Genomic DNA, 17,657 nt, shown 5'->3' on the forward strand with positions numbered 1-17,657 from the left:
GAAACATCTACTTGTCCCAGAAATTAGGAAATTCTTAAACTAATCCAATATTCTTTAGTAATAGGTAAAGAAAGAAACTCAAATTAATTAAAAAGATTATCCAAAGTGTCTCCCAGCCTACTTAGACCAAAAATCAATATGGTTTGAGTAAGCTCACTACACAACTACCTGGTGTGCCATTTATGCAGACGGCCACCACTGTACATAATAAAAATAAAGTGGATCTACAGCTATCCCTTGGACATACTGTGCTCATTTACAGCCAGTCATTTCATTTGTACAAGGCCTATTTTCTGGAAGACACCACTTACTCATTCCCTTCTACTTTCAAACTAACAATCCTTTTACAATTTACCCATTATTTCCCCTCTTCCATAATACTCATCCTGATCACCCCAAATAACAGTAGATTCCAAACTTCTTCTTTTGTAGACATACGTGTGCAGACTATACTGCCTCCATTTAGTGTTGGTTTTTTCTGTGCAGACTAATGATGTTTTCATCAGAGTGCTGCTCTAGGTGCTTAACTCATAGGGCACATTTTTCTGATTGTTTTTAGAATCTGTCTGCCTTTCTGTCCCTGATGGGAAGTTGGTGAGCATGGAGATATTTTCTGCCATATATCATCACAACATGTCTCCCTATCTTGTAATCCTGTAGGTTTCTATTTTCCTTAGTGGTGTTAAGATGCCACTGATCACAGCAGTCATAATTTTCTAATTCACAAACTGACCATTTTTTTTTTTTAATTTTTTTTTTTTTTTGACAGGCAGAGTGGACAGTGAGAGAGAGAGACAGAGAGAAAGGTCTTCCTTTTGCCGTTGGTTCACCCTCCAATGGCCGCCGCGGCAGGCGTGCTGCGGCCGGCGCACCGCGCTGATCCGATGGCAGGAGCCAGGAGCCAGGTGCTTTTCCTGGTCTCCCATGGGGTGCAGGGCCCAAGCACCTGGGCCATCCTCCACTGCACTCCCTGGCCACAGCAGAGAGCTGGCCTGGAAGAGGGGCAACCGGGACAGAATCCGGCGCCCCGACCGGGACTAGAACCCGGTGTGCCAGCGCCGCTAGGCGGAGGATTAGCCTAGTGAGCCGCGGCGCCGGCAGCTGACCAGGAACATTTTAGAAATGAATGCTACCATCAGATATGCCATTCTCATTCTCAGCCCCCTGAAAATACCTCTTACTGTCTTCTGTGCTTTGATGTATTTGTGAAATAACCTTTTTTCACATGTGCGTTTGAAGAACACAGACCTTTCTCTCTACCATAGTTTGAATGCTTGTCTTCTCTGAAACTCATCTTAAGAATTAATTGCTAGGCTGGCGCCGCAGCTCACTAGGCTAATCCTCCGCCTGCGGCTCCGGCACACCGGGTTCTAGTCCCGGTCGGGGCGCCAGATTCTGTCCCGGTTGCCCCTCTTCCAGTCCAGCTCTCTGCTGTGGCCCGGGAAGGCAGTAGAGGATGGCCCAAGTGCTTGGGCCCTGCACCCCATGGGAGACCAGGAGAAGCACCTGGCTCCTGCCTTGGGATCAGCACGGTGCGCCGGCCACAGCGGCCATTGGAGTGTGAACCAACAGCAAAGGAAGACCTTTCTCTCTGTCTCTCTCTCACTGTCCACTCTGCCTGTCAAAAAATTTAAAAAAGAATTAATTGCTGCTCTAATAATAGTAAGAGGTGCAACCTTTGAGAGGTAATTAGGATTAGATAAGCTCATGAGAATAGGGATAGCTAAAGCTTTAGAATGAGAGTGATCTGAGCTATCAAATCTGCTGTGCTGCCTTGCAACTGTGCGCAGAGTTGCCGACTGTTGCAAAACCTCATCAGAAATATTCTTTGATCTTGAACTTCCCATTTTCAGACCCATGAACTGAATATATATCCTTTAAATTTATTCAAACTTTTGTGCTTAAGCTCCTGTGCCTCAACTGTCTTACACATTTTATAGAAGTTTTCTATGCAATCAAGCTACACTGCAAAGTGGTATCCTACCAATGTGCAGAGCAGGGTATCAATTACTGCTAGTTAGAATCATTACCCAAAAGGAGAAGAGAGGGTACAGTGCTAATTACCTTGCTGATTATTAGTCTGTACGTATTTTTCTTTCCTGTGTAAGACAATTATAAGGTCAAAATCTATTTTGCAGATACATCAAACTCAGATTTGCAACTGAAGATTCCAGTCAATTTTTAATCAAATATTTCCTAGCTTTGTCGTATTTTTCACTGGTCCTTTGAAGTCCAAGGCCTTAGCGGAACTTGTCTACTGAGCTCTACCTTTGGATAGTTAGCCTTTAGTTTAGTAAGCACACTCTTCCCAACAGCTATTGCTGGTCAACTTAACCCTACATAATGGAGGTAAAATGCCATATCTATAAAATATCATATCTTATTTATAAAAACTTTGAGCCAGAATGACATAAGTTAAAGTCAACTTTGCCACAAATTAGAGACAAGTAGTACATGTAAGTTAGTATCCCTCAACCCTAAGCTTCTCATCGGAAAATGCTGAGTCTGAAGTAAATTGAGGTATAAATTCACTAGAACCAAGAATTACTTTTTATGAATAACATAAAACATTTTATTTGAACTAAAAATCAATCTTTAAAGAATATAAAAACTGGTATTCTTCTTTGGAAATGGTTCATGTACATCAAGATTTTTAAATCTTTTATATCAACAACTTTAAAAATTCTATTTTTATATGTAAGTGTGATTGTACTAACTATATATAATTTTATTTTTAAGACTTATTTATTTGGGGCTGGCGCTGTGGCTCACTTGGTTAATCCTCTGCCTGCAGTGCCGGCATCCCATATGGGTGCCGGGTTCTAGTCCTGGTTGCTCCTCTTCCAGTCCAGCTCTCTGATGCGGCCCGGGAAGGCAGTGGAGGATGGCCCAGGTGCTTGGGCCCCTGCACCCACCTGGGAGACCAGGAGGAAGCACCTGGCTCCTGGCTGCAAATCGGCATAGTGCGCTGGCCGTAGCGGTCATTTGGAGAGTGAACCAATGGAAGGGAGACCTCTCTTTCTCTCTCTCACTGTCTAATTCTACCTGTCTAATAAAAAAATTAAAAAAAAGACATTTATTTGAAAGCAGAAAAATAGAGTGGGAGAGACACACACACACAGAGAAAGGGTACTTTTAAACTGACTAATTCAATCCCCAAATAGCTGCAACAGCCAGGCAGGGCCTGGCTGAATCCAGGAGCTAGTAACTCCACATTGATCTTCCACATCGGTGGCAGAGACCCAAGCACTCGGGCCATCTTCTGCTCCCATCCCAAGCACAGTAGCAGCATTCTGAACTGTCAATCCAAGGTGGGATGCCAGCAAATGTCATGTTCGCAGCAGCGGTGGCTTAACCCCCTGGGCCCCAACACAGGTCCCTGTGCATGATCATTCTTACTGATGCTCATAAATTTTATGGTTACCCGAAAAATGATACAGAAAGTTGGACATCAGACATTGTAAGTGATGTATCAATTAGGCAGGTAAAATTTTCTTCAAAAAATGCATTATATTAAAACAGTCATAGAAATATGATTTAATCCCTTTATTACAATCTTAAATCTAAGACTTAACTATGAAGTAAACTTGAACATTAATTTGTATATCACTTATATAACACCTTAAGTTCAATCCTATGCTGCATAATGATATTTCAGTCAACACATGTGTGAACTTCTAGGGGTTCCATAAGATTCTGTTGCCTAGGGGCTGGTGCCGTGGCTCACGTGGTTAATCCTCCACCTGCGGCGTTGGCATCCCATATGGGCGCCGGGTTCTGGTTCCGGTTCCTATTGCTCCTCTTCCAATCCGGCTCTCTGCTGTGGCCTGGGATGGCAGTGGAGGATGGCCCAAGTGCTTGGGTCCTGCACCCGCATTGGAAACCAGGAGGAGGAGCCTGGCTCCTGGCTTCGGATCAGTGCAGCACATGGCGGCCATTTGGGGAGTGAACCAATGGAAGGAAGACCTTTCTCTCTGTCTCTCTGTCTCTCTCTCTCTGTCTAACTCTAGCTGTCAAATTACAAAAAAAAAAAAAAAAAAAAAAGAAAGAAAAAAAAAGATTCTATTGCCTAGTGAGATCATTGTCATCGTAGTTTGTGTAAGTGCACTTTAAGATACTTGCACAAGAAAGTGAAGGTCTCAGAACTTACCCATCATTAAACAATATATCATTATAGTTTGCAATTTTAAACAATGGCATTCATTGGAACATATAGTATCTGTGAAACTTTCTACATAATATATGATTTTCCCTCATACTTCTCATTATAAATGATATGATTTTTGTATTCTACATGATTTTCTACAATAGGAATCCATCAAAAGATAAATTCTGGCTGGCACTGTGGTGCAGCAGATTAACACCTGGCCTGAAGCGCCAGCATCCCATATGAGTGCCAGTTCGAGTCCCGGCTGCTCCATTTCTGACCCAGCTCTCTGCTATGACCTGGGAAAGCAGTGGAAGATGGCCCAAGTCATTGGGCCCCTGCACCCATGTGGGAGACCAGGAAGAGGCACCTGGCTCCTGGCTTGGATCAGCTCAGCTCCAGCCTTTGTGGCCAATTGGGGAATGAATCAGCAGATGGAAAATCTTTCTCTCCCCCTCTGCCTCTCCTCTCTCTGTGTAACTCTGACTTTAAAATAAATAAATAATTTTTTTTTAAAAAAAGATGAAAACTAATTCTTCTCCCTCCCCTTTGAATCTGGGATGCCTATATGAGGATTTCCTAAATCATTAGGTTATATAGAAAAGAAACATGACGTTTAAGGCTAAGTGAGATAAAAATGGTACAGTTGTTATGGAGTTCTAGGTTACTTCCTATAGTGACAACCAGTGCTCATAGAAGAACTATTTCTACACAGAGATTACTATACTGAAAAAGCCACCTGAGTTAGCAGATCACAGAACAACTGAGTTCCAGCACCAACTCCCAGTTGAGAGTGAGCTATCTTGGGGGTTGTCGCCTTCCCACAACTATAGCTCTAAGCTAATATTTGACTGAAAATACATGAGACCCCAAGTGAGAACAACACACCTGAGCTGTTCCCAAATTTCTTGTTCCTGTCTTCATGAGAAGAATATAATTTTTTAAACCATAATAATTTGGTGAAATATTTATTTACCAAAATTTACAGGAACAAAGTTGTCTACTAAATTTGTTTTTCAGTGAGCATCCTTTAAAAACATTCTAAATATTCCATTAAAACAGAAGCCACCACAGTAATTTGTTTTCTCTATTTCTCTTAAAGAAGATAAATCTTTAAAATATGGTTATGGGGGCCAGTGCTATGGCGTAGCAGGTAAAAGTGCCGCCTGCAGTGTTAGCATCCCATATGGGTGCCAGTTCGAGTCCTGCCTGCTCCACTTCCAATTCAGCTCTCTGCTGTGGCCTGGGAAAGCAGTAGAAAATGGCCCAAGTCCTTAGGCCCCTGAACCCACATGGGAGATCCAGAAGAAGCTCCTGCCTCCTGGCTTTGGATTAGCTCAGCTCCAGCCACTGAGGCCATCTGGGGAGTGAACCAGCGGATGGAAGACTTCTCTCTCTCTCTCTTTCTCTCTCTCTCTCTCTCTGCCTCTCCTCTCTCTGTGTAACTCTGACTTTCAAATAAATATTTTTTTGACAGGCAGAGTTAGACAGTGAGAGAGAGATAGATAGAGAGAACGGTCTTCCTTTTCCATTGGTTCACCCCCCAAATGGCCGCCACGGCTGGCACACTGCGGCCAGTGCACTGTGCCGATCTGAAACCAGGAGCCAGGTGCTTCCTCCTGGTCTCCCATGTGGGTGCAGGGCCCAAGCACTTGGGCCATCCTCTACTGCCTTCCCAGGACATAGCAGAGAGCTGCACTGGAAGAGGAGCAACCAGGACAGAATCCGGCGCCCCAACCAGGACTCGAACCCAGAGTGCCAGCACCGCAGGAGGAGGATTAGCCTAGTGAGCCATGGCTCCAGCCAAATAAATTAAAAAAAATAAAATAAAATATGGTTATGGGATAGGTGTTCAGTGCAGTTGTTAAGTTGCTACTTGGAATGCTGCATCCCATATTGGAGTGTCTGGTTACAATCCTGACTTCTCTGCTTCTGATCTTGCTTCCTATTCATCACACCTTGAGAAGAAACAGGTGATGGCTCAAGTACTTGGGTCCCTTTCCATCGCACGTGGGAGACCTGGATTGAGTTCTAGACTTCTGGCTTTGACCAGGCCAAGTGCTGATTGTTGCTAGCATTTGGAGAGTAAACCAGTGGATGAAATTATCTCTGTCTCTCTGTCTCTCTCCTCTCCCTGCCTTTCAAGTGAAATGAAAATAAACAAATTAATTAATTAATTAAATGTGATTATTTATCACAGTCAAGAAAACTCTACTTAAGAGATTACCAAAAAAATAACTTGAATAAAGACTGGAAAGAAATTCCTCCCCATCTCCTTCCCGTCTTTCTTGTCTGGCTGTCTGGAGGATGAATAGCCTTGTTCTACTAGCAAATGCCAGCAATCTGTAAACACTGTGTTGGACAAAGACCACGTTGCCTTAAAACACCACCCTTTTCCCACCATTGTGGCATGGGACCAAACCCCCAAGTTTATTCTTGTTGACTTCCACCAATATTCTTTTATATCATTCTATCTTCAAGTGAAGAAATAGGACAATGGAAGTTCACTCCAGTTTTTGTCAAATGAGCAAAGTGCTATTTAGATGCCACCATCTCAACAAAAACCTATCTGCTGAAAATAGGCGTGTTTACCTATTTCACTCTTAAAAATGGCAATTTTTGACTGTGATGACAGTTTTAGGAGGCTTCATAAACAGAAGATTTAATTTCATTCTTTTTCAAACAAACTCATGGAAGTTAAGCTTTCTGGTTTTCGGTCATCCTCAAAAGGAAGAAGCAAAACTGTGCTGCAGCTCCTGTCTGCCATGTCCCCTCCTTTTGTCAGCTTGGTGAGGTCAAAAATATTGTAGACTTTTCAACCAAGCCCTCATCCAAGAACCAAGCTACGCATATGTCCATTTATTCATTCATCGGGCATTTTTGATGTTGAAGAGACTTTCAGGAATAAGGCCATTTGTTGAGTAGAAGATATACAAAGGTAAATTGTCACACTTCCCTTTTGGTATAGAAAGTATGTGTATACATAAAGATGTAATTAAAAGATACGGAATAATTCTATATAGGTAATTGATTGGTATAGAATATTCAAGGCTCATGTAGATTTTGGTGAAAGTACAGAAGTAGAAAAGTTACAGAAGTTTTTTTCAAAGCTATCCGCAGAGTAAATTAAAAGGTTATTGAATCTTGAGTGTTAACAACAAAGTTGTGATAGGGCTTTCTCCTTTTCCTGAGATGGGATAGAAAACTGATTTAATTTACTTATGTCTACTTTCAGGGAAATACACATAATCATCTTTCTGCCCTTGTTAAGATTAGGCGGTCTCATGGTTTTCCTCTTTTACCCAGGGAGTTGATATTCCAGCTAACCTATTGCCATCCTGTTGCTTGGAGCCAGGATTTTCTTCCATAGGAGAATGCATCACAGCTGCACTCTAACAGAATGTCTTGATCCCACACAGCTGCTTCTCCCTCTCCCCCTCCAGGGACAGAGAAGGAAACCAGGGATATGTCAGTCCTCTGTGGGGTTAAGCAGACAGATGCTTCCCTTAGCCTTCACTGACTTCTCTCTTCCTCCTCCCATCTTTAACCCCTCGAATCGGGAGCCTTGGTATTGTAGGTCACACCTGAACATTTCTCTTGCTTCATATGAGGATCAGTCATATTACACCCTCTTTGTATGCCACTGGGCATGCTCTATGCAAGCCTCCTTTTACCATGCTTGGAGATACCTTTTTTATGTATCTGAAACTCTGAACAAGGGATATCTATATCCTTGTGGCTGCAGAGCTAGAAAAGAAAAAAAAAAAAAGCCTTGGGAAACACTTAGCTTTCAGCATTCTGTCTGTTCCTCTACAAAACTGCTCTGGTTAATTTTTCTGGGTTGATTTCATGGGAGAAGCCTACAGTTCATTTATCTCCCATATAAGGTTTATTTCTAGAAAATCAATTTCCCATTCATGCAATAAGCTGTGGTATATGTCCCAAGTGGCAAGCAGTGATAAAATTTTTACCAGTTCAAGCAAAATGATTAAAGAGAAGAAGAAATTAACTTTTTGCAGCTTAAAGAGTTGTACTTTCTCCCGAGATCTTTAAAATTAAAATCTCCTTTGCACTGTGAGGTACGTTTTCCCAAGCAGTTGTTATCTGTATGCAGTCCATCTCCTAGAACCATTTTTAGAAGGCTTATATATAAGTTTAGAATCTTGTGATTACACCATGGCCATTGCTTCATTGTTCTCAGTCCATCTGAGGCAATTTTGTTTAAAACAATATTGGATTGGAAAATGTTGACTTTCTTGATAATTGTATAGTATTTCTGATTTTTGTCTATTTCCACTTGGAGATAATGTGGCCATCTTTAGGTGGGGAGGGGGAAAGAAGGTGGTAGTTTGTATCTAGCTTGACAAGCCATACTCTTATTAGAAATTCTAAATTTTCAAAATGAAAATAAAAACATGTGTCAGACACAACCTTACAATGTTACTGACCTTATCTGAAATGCTAACTTGATGTCTGATTACTGTGGTTTCTATAATACTCGTTTTTACATATATTTTCAATTATCACCTGATGAAGTAAGATATAGTCCCATTTAGCAAGTGAGGAAATAAGATTTTAAAAGTTTCTTACACGGCTTGTAAATGGTGAGATTTGAATTCATAGGTGTTTAATTGCCTAGCCCAAGATTTTTACACTGTCAAATAATTTATATAAGGCATTTCAAGCCTTTTGAGACTTGTTTATAAGAAAGATATCAGTAACAGCTACTTTAATTGTTGAGAATGGTCTAAAGGCAGTGCTTATGCTTACTAGACTTGTTAGAATTAATCTGCATTTCAGCAAGGAGATGAAGTCAGAGCCAGTTAGCTCCCTGGTGACACTTCATCCAAAACTGAATGGCTGAGCCAAAGAGTCCACATACATGTAAGAGAAATTGATTTCCTTCAAGATACCAAGCACATGAACCAGAACATCCAATGGGATAGCATTTAGGACATTTTCAAAAGATTTGAAAAGAAGTAGTGACATTATGGTTTTATAATTTTAAGGTAATTCATAATTTCTCAATTTGCTAACCTTATTTAACAACTTTATACTGTTGTTTTTTATAAGTGCTATAATTCAAAGTGAATTGTTTTATGCCTTAAGAATACAATTTTTAAGAATAAGACATTTTAACCATAAAATTCTTATTTAAATTATTAATGTAAATTATAACAAGCTCAGCAAAACAATTTATGAAGCATATACGATTGCTTCCTTTGTATTTCAGGCTCAAAAAGCACATGGCAATGCTACTCTGATGAATTATAACAAGGGACACAAACATTCAATGCATCTACCACATGCCCTAAAGTTTTCTCATGGAATAATTTTGTGTTAATTTTGCAGTTTTGACTTCTTAGCTTGGGAAAAACTGTCTAACAATTTGATGCTATTTAACTTAATCAGATATATTGCTTAGTGGAAAAGTTAATGATCATAATTTAAAAGTTTGTATTAAACAGTGTTTAGATAGTAAGATGGCAAAGGACTACTGTCCTTCCACACTGTAGTTTCTCTGTGCTCATTGTAACTTCTGAGGATAATTCTGAAGACAACATCAGCCCTTGATACAGATAATGATTAACATTTCCAATCCCAAAGTGCATTGCACTTATTCTTTTATTATGAAAATTCAAGATTTATAGTCAGATCACTAGGGAACTTGGAACAAAGAAACAAACTACTTTGCCCTAACTATGAATGAAGTTACCCATTTCTGCTTTCTTATTTTCTTTCATTTTTTGATGTACATAATTATCATACAATAAGAAACTGAGTCGAGATGCTCTATGAACCAACTATCTCACACTTACAAGAGGAGTTCTAGGCTTAACTGTGATTTTTCTGCAAATGAAGATGTCAAGGCCTTAACGATTTGCCAATGAGAAAGGGTTGGATAGTAGTTGAAATTGTGAATAGAGCTGGTTTTTTCTCTTTCAAAGTAAGGGCATTTTTCTTCCTCTTCAGAAGTATACTCTGCTTTAGAAATATCTGATTAAAATGTTCATGGTATCTTTTAATATGCATTTCTGAGTCAATAAAAACTAGAGATACTTTGGATCAGCCCATTGCTCCCCAGAACTTAGTTAAATATGATACCTTAAAACAAATGGTTATTATAATATTAGTTATTTTTTTAGAAATGTAAAAATTTTCCAGGCTGAAAACAAAACAAAACAATCAAAGCAAAATGAGAACAACAGCAAAATTGTATTATGAGATTCCCCAGTTAGTGAACTTTATCTTTCCTAAAACTAGATTTTGCTATTTAGTTTCAAGCCATAGTCCTGACCTATTACTTTAATCAGAGTCAAGCTTTATTAAAAATTTGTTATGGGACCAAACCAAAATATATATATAGAAAAATAAAATTTCAGTAAAGTCACTAGCCATCTAATTTTTCCCTTAAAATATCAACTGTTCATTTTTGATAATGTGTGCAGTGGGAGTAATGAATCCTTTTAACTTTGTTGTCAGAAATAATGTGAAATTTAACTTGCAGCATATTTCTTGGGAACTTGGCCATTTTAGTAATCTCAGAGAAAGACAGTTTATCACTTCTCTATCAGTTGTGATGGTTTCTTTATTCAGATTTTTCAGTCTTTTGTTTTCTCACCTAAAACAGTGATACAGGTCAGATGCTTTTAAAAGTTTCTGGAGAACTTGATAGCAATTCAATCTCCCCTGTAGCAAGCATGCAAATCAAAAAAGACCAGTCAGCACCCCTAACATCTAAGATTCACAGGAACTGCGACCATATTTGGCCTGGCACAGAGCTGACCCATGGCATGCTCTCAGTAGATTTGCGGGTTGAATAGACAAATTAGGGACGTATGTTATCTTCTTAGAGTTGTAGCTATGAAATACATGAAATTTGTTATTTTATATTAATGAATTTTTAATTTTTTAAATGAAAACAGGAAAGTGAAATTTCCTGTAGCTTTCTGAAAACCTTGATATACACATTTTATTTGGGTTTTATACCATATATATCAGCACTGAAGAAGCTACCTCAGCATTCGATTTTCAGTTGTTATTGTGGAACCTATTTCATGTGATTCCATATTCCTGCATGTCATTTATTCCAACTGCAGCAGTTAGTAACAATGTGCTTTTTTCAAAATACTGCTAGAAAGTACGTTCTGTATAAGTACAGGGTTACTGAAAGACATGCCTTCCTATGTGATGGAATTTCTTTTGTAAGGAAATGCACTATGGTAGAATCATACTATAAGGAATGTTTTTTTCTTTCCAGTAAGAAACTATATCAAAAGAAAAGATGAATATAAATCAGCTGCCACGTAAAGTAATTTTTTTCCCTTTGGCTCATCGTCTGAGGCCTCAAAAGTTTCTGGAGATTTATCTTCTAAGTATGTTGCTTGTGGAATTTCCAGGCCAATTTTTTTTTCTCAAAAGATGATAAATCAAACTGTCTCTGGGGTGTTAGGCTAAAGATAAATGCTCTGAGACCATGTTTAATATTTACACTGTACCTTAGTTATAAATATTTCCCTTGAAACTTTCTAAAGAATATAAACAGCTGGATTACAAAATGCCAAAGTTAAAGGCAAAACTAAGACTCAAAGATTAAGCATGTATTTTGGTACTTGAAAGATAAGTTTGTGGCGTAACATTTATCTTGTTTTTCTGCTGGTAACTTTGCATACTTTATAATTTAGTAATGCTCAAACTCTGTTATCTGGGCCAATTCAAGAGTGAGAGACTTCCCTGGGTTTTCTTAATATCTGAGATTTCATGAACACAACTTACAGAATGCAAATAAACCATCACTCTGCAATCCTAGTATATAAGAGTATTTTGTTGAAAGCTTTATGCTGCAAAAATAGAGTCCATGAAGTTAAGAAAGATTTTTTTTAAAAAAGCATTTTATTCCGAAGTAATAGAACTGTGACTAAGGAAAAGCAAAGGACTACTAACTCAGTTACTTCTCTTTCCGTTCTACTTTACTTCCTTTCCTACTCATTAGGTGGCACTGTCTCTCGCATTTGAATCTCAGAGATTAAAATTGAAAACTGAACTCTCAAACAAGGAAGGTAATGAAAGCCTGCACCCAACTTACCCAAATCAGAACACTGGACAACTCGAAGGTGACACTGACAGCGGAAAGGACACACTGGTCCCAGCATGTCCAAGTCGGGAAGTTCAGGAGCTCTCTCGTCTGGGCCTATCCCAGAAGCTTCATCTTCTAGCATAAAGTCAAATAAGCCTCTCTGTTGAAACGGCCCGGCCCAGGAAACTTGTGCAAGCAGAAGGAGGATGAGAGTTGCCGTCATGATTTATTTCATGTATTTTCACAACCAGGGAACCTAGGAAACAAATGGAAGGTTTGGGAAGAGTAGCATTGCCTGGTCCGTAAAGCTGCACCATAGCATGAGCACAGGGAACAGCATAAATTCTAAGATTTCACTTATTATTCAGAAGCAGAATATTAAAAATGTATTTGAAAGGTGATAGGGTCCAATACAGTCTCACTTGCACAACTATTTCCATATGAAGAGAAATTTGAATATTACTTAGGCTTCCTTGTTTAGATTTGGGGTCTGAATTAAGACATTACACTATGTGATCACATCATTTGCAAAATTCTCACGATAATAAATCATGTTGGACTTTTCATTGCTCATTCAACACAAGCCACGGAGGAGTCAGATAAAATTCTGTCTATACACATGAAAGATCTCCAATTCCTGCCTCGGAAATATCTCTGGATGCCAATCTGATATCTTGGTCCTACTGTATTTATTTTGTCCTGGCCTTCTCACCACTGCCTGAACTTTTGCAAGAGGTGCTACTCATCTCTGTCTTGAGTATTTTCTCTACTTCTAGCCACTATGTTGTACAAGTCATTTTCAAAAAAATTAAAACTCATCTGTTAATTTCTACTATGAACCTTTCATTGACTTTCCATGGCTTAACAATAAGATGCACATTGACTGTGTTACACGTAGGACTACTCATAATCTGATAGCAGCAGCTACTTCTAGTCATATTTCTTTTCATTTTCTCCCCACTACCAGTCCCCATCTCAACCCCAACACTCAAAGCTGCTTGTCATCATTTAGAACACCTACCTTGCAGGAGCCTTGCAGAGATGAATTGAGACAATGGGCCTCCCTTCTCTATTCCCTGGCTCATCCAGGAAGGATGCTGCGTTCCCTCTCTTCTGTTCTCCCAAAGCACGTCGCTCTTACCTCTTTTAAAGGACTTATCACATTAGATTGTAATTTGTTGTGCCTACTTGTTCTGTCCTCCCCACCAGAAGATGTAGTCCTTCAGGGCGTGTCTTATTATCCCTTGCTCTGTACCCGGGCCTTGCACAATATTTTGCACACAAATGACTCAATTGACCATAAATATATTAACAATGCGATCTCTTTGATTTCTTCTTAGCATCCAATTTTTCTGATTTTTAAAAACACACAATTATCCTTTTTTCTATATCTAATTTCTGGTATAAAAAATTACCAAATTGAAAACCTAAACTTGGTATTATCAACATTCTTATCAAATATTAACTCCATTGGCTTCTTTTTCAAACTAATTGTTTTAAGTATACAAGAAATACATATGGAAAATCCTAACTTATTTTTATATGACATATATGTTATGTTATCTGATTTTACCAACAGGGCTATTTTGTTAAAAACAACAAGGAAACTAAAAATGTACAGATTTGACAAGTGTATAAATATATATAATATCCATTTATTAAACAAGAGCTTCTAGACATATGTATATATCTACATTTCTAAATTGATCAAATTGAACTAAATAAATGTAGTTGATTGCATAGAAAAACAGAGTCCATTTGTGAGATAATCTATTTTAAAATAAATCCTAATGAAACTATTCTAAGTATTCTTAAAACATATTGCAGATGTTACATTTAGTCTTATCATCTCTACCTTGAATTATATACTGATAAAGCTATACATTCATGATCAGATTGAAAGAATTGTTTATTGTGCAGTGGTAGCACAGATAGCAAAGAAGAGTAGAGAAAAAAGATCGTTGTGTGCTCTAACATGAATGTAACTTCTAGAAGTTTATGCAAGATCCACTAAAGAGGACACAAATATTTTTCGAATTTTTACTCATTTGTTCTTAATTTCCATTTATCGCTAAATTACATATAGACATGGCTTTTCACTTAAAAACTACCATAATTATTATTAGTCGCATGGTCACTTTAAGTTCAATATCAAGTTTTCTCCAGCAGCCTATCCCCACTGAGTTCCTGACTTTCCCTTTAAGAGGAGCCTCTATTGTTTTGGCAGTGTGTTTGCTTGGATTAAATCTAAGGAAGTGGTTTTCTATCTGTTTTACATTAAAATGCAATGTTTATGGTTTACCACAAGTTTGCTGGCGTTGCATATTTAATATATTACAATTTTAGAAGAAAAATGAGGCAAAGTAACTGCAGATTTAATAAATAGCAAGCTGAGTTAATGCAGATGTCGTTTTGTAATTTTTTCTCCAGAGCAAAAAGGGCCTAGTTATTTCACTAACAATCCAAAAAAGGAAATGTTGAGATTTGCTCCGAGGAAAAGTATCATCACTATATTTGTTTACTTGTGTTAAAATGGTGCAGTGCTTCGCACAATATTCTTTTTGATTGAAGTTGAAATCAGGCAATATATATTTTCAATTACTTATTTTTATATAACTTTCATTTGTTGTGTGTGTGTGTGTGTGTGTGTGTGTGTGTGTAGGAGACTGCCTGTGCTGCATTTAACCATGAATGTCCCAGGGTACCATAGCAGCATATCTAGAAACGTTATGTGAGTTTTTCCAAGAAATAACTTATTTTAAATTAGTGTCATGATTCGTAAAGACCCAGCATCTTAAAACATTTAATGTGGGCTATTGATACTAATGATTTCTTTAACCATTCCCTTCCTCCCTTAATGAATCAAAGATATGAACTGCAAACAGCAGTTACTCATGTTGAAATCAGGGAGATCATTACTGAGATAATCTACTTGTAAATTTTCACTGAAATTGTTTCAACTATTCTCCACATGTTCTCATATGACACGTTTCTAGATGCTTGTTGCTAGTATAATGCTTCTCCTCCAATAAAGCTAGTTACCATAGTTTATAAATGTTTTAGCAAAAACAGTTTCTAACTCCTTAAACTACTTAATCATGTTAAATTAACTATATTGTTCATATCAACATTTGGCATAATGTTACTTGTGCTCTTGGTGTGATTTTCAAAGCAAAAATTTAACCAATAAGAGATAAGAAAAGCTTTGCCCCAGCCCTGGGTGAAATAAAAAATTAAGTAATAACAGGAATAATTTAAAAAATAAATAATAAAAGCTTCTACCATTAACGGGGCTGCTATAAGAGGCAGTTGGCTCTTTTTCCAGTGCAAATAGCAAGAGGAAGAAAAAGCCACAGGTATTTACATCACAGTGAGCCCACTTAACCAGTGGTCATCATGTTACCCTGTTTTAAAATTAGAAAAAAAATTAACCCAAATCCTCATTGTATCGTGAGTGTATCTTATAATAAAATTTCATTTTCATTCAAAATATTGACAGGGGCACTACTTTAAAGTAAGGAAACTATGAGAATATCTTAGGTCTTAATAGCATACATATTTTCTATGTTGATTTTTCTCCTTTCTGGTGGTAACTTCTATTCATTCCTGGGGTTGCAGAAATATACATTAGATCTCTGCAACTAATCACCAACATTGCTAAGGTTTTAAAAGTTCTTAAAGTGTACAAGAATTCAGCAGGGAAAAAAATCCTGAGATGTGTAATTCAGCTACAAATAGTATGCTAGTTTAGAATACTTTTCTGTTAACACTTCCTAAAGAGCTAAACATTTCATTAATACAAAATTGATACAATACAAAAACATCAATACAGACAGTCACGGTGTTAGGTTACAGTTTTTTAATAAGCATCTTTGTGAGAACAGAAGATAAAGAGCTCAAACAACACATTAAACCATTTTACCAAATATTTAACCTCTGTTTTCAAGCAATACATGCTTAAAATGTTTCAAGAAATTATTAAAAGTTTAGCATAATTTTCTTTCCTTTCTTTTTCTCACCAAACATTTCCTGTTGCTGTCCATTTGACCGAAGTTTTGAGTCTGTAGCAGAGTTCAGGACAATTATTGAAAACCATACCTTTTAATCCGGGAATTTGCCACTGGAGCCCTCAAAGCTGAGATGTAATTACACTAAATATTCAGCCCAAGCAAAAGAGTTTGCAGGTGTGGAAAGAAGGAGGGGGTAGGTGCTGCTCTGTGACTGTCACTAGGTTGAAAACCTCCTGCTTCTACTCCATAGCACAGTTAAAAACTAAGGTTTCCCTCAATGAACACAATCCGGCTGACACCCACATTAGATCATATGGTAATGATATGTCTCTTGTATTGTAGCCAGAAACTTTATCGGCCTTTTTTTTCTCCCCATTTGCTGTATTCCTTTTACATCTGCTTAAGATTCTTAACTGCTTATGTTGTATAGTGGAAAAACTTGATTTGAAATTTGTCTTACGGATGATTCTTTCCCTAAGTTATTGAGGCTAAAGGATTTGCTTCCCCACCCCCAGCCCTACTCTGCTAGCCACTCTTCTTAGCCATGTTTATAAGAAACATTTATTATGCTTCCAAAATGACAGGGTTTTTTTTTTTGTTGTTGTTGTTGCTGTTTGTTGGCTTTCAAGATGTGCAAGTCCAGAAAATGGAATGAAATTAATCTTGCAGTTGTTTTAAATGTGGTCTGCAAAAATAAATGAGTAGCCTTATGTAAAAAGATCCATTCGGATTCTTACTTGCCTTGAAATATTTGTGCAAGCTTAAATACTATGCTGTGGAGTTTTTCTATGTGTTTTGAATGCAATTATGAAGTCCTGGGAAAAAGCAATGGTATTATACAAAAAGTATGCTACTTACTACTTTCATTACTCATCGTTTAAAAGCTTTCTTGTCTGTTTTTTTTTTAAACAAAACCACTTTGGAAGTTGATCATAAGGTAATTTAGTCACTGTATGAAAAATCTGATATCCTTAGGCTATATTTTATGTAATCCAGAATTTTTAAAAGGTAATGGATTCTATGGCTCCTTCTAAACTTTAGTAAATGGAAAAAAGATCAAATACAAGTAAAGATATTTATTTAGCTACTGGAGATATTTTTTGAGATTTTATAATTCCCTTGCTGGATGCAGTTAGCTGTCTCTGGGTAGGTCTTTGTGTTTTGACTTGTATCTTTATGCCCTAGCCCCCTAGGCTGTTACCAGGTGGAAATTTGAAATCAACATCTGTGAAATAGGAGAGGATCCCCCTCCCATCTTCACCCCCTTTCCTACAGCTACCTAAGTTTATGCTTCCACTGTAAATCTTCTTTGCCTTGATGAAACTTGAAGGAATTTAACTTTAAACCCACTCTCATACCTTACCCCACTCTTCTCTTGCTATTTAGTAACCAAATACCCAGTTTCTCTGATGGTTTAGGAAAA

The 17,657-nt window shown here is 37.9% G+C and overlaps 1 protein-coding gene across 3 annotated transcripts in view; it reads right to left on the minus strand.

The window, feature by feature from the left end:
- DCN (decorin) overlaps nucleotides 1–16,498 on the minus strand; it is a 39,936-nt gene extending 23,438 nt beyond the window's left edge. The window contains exons 1-2 of one of the 3 annotated variants that reach the window (XM_008256722.5): nucleotides 16,323–16,498; nucleotides 12,234–12,480 (exon numbers count right to left, since the gene is read on the minus strand). In XM_008256722.5, coding sequence (XP_008254944.1) covers nucleotides 12,234–12,447 — 214 coding nt within the window. In that variant the 5' untranslated portion in view covers nucleotides 12,448–12,480; nucleotides 16,323–16,498. 3 annotated transcript variants of the gene reach the window in all.
- Between the last annotated feature and the right edge of the window lie 1,159 nt (nucleotides 16,499–17,657).

Source organism: Oryctolagus cuniculus, chromosome 11 (genome assembly GCF_051225735.1).
Source record: "Oryctolagus cuniculus isolate XC-2025 breed Fujian yellow rabbit chromosome 11, ASM5122573v1, whole genome shotgun sequence".
Lineage (NCBI taxonomy): Eukaryota > Metazoa > Chordata > Mammalia > Lagomorpha > Leporidae > Oryctolagus > Oryctolagus cuniculus.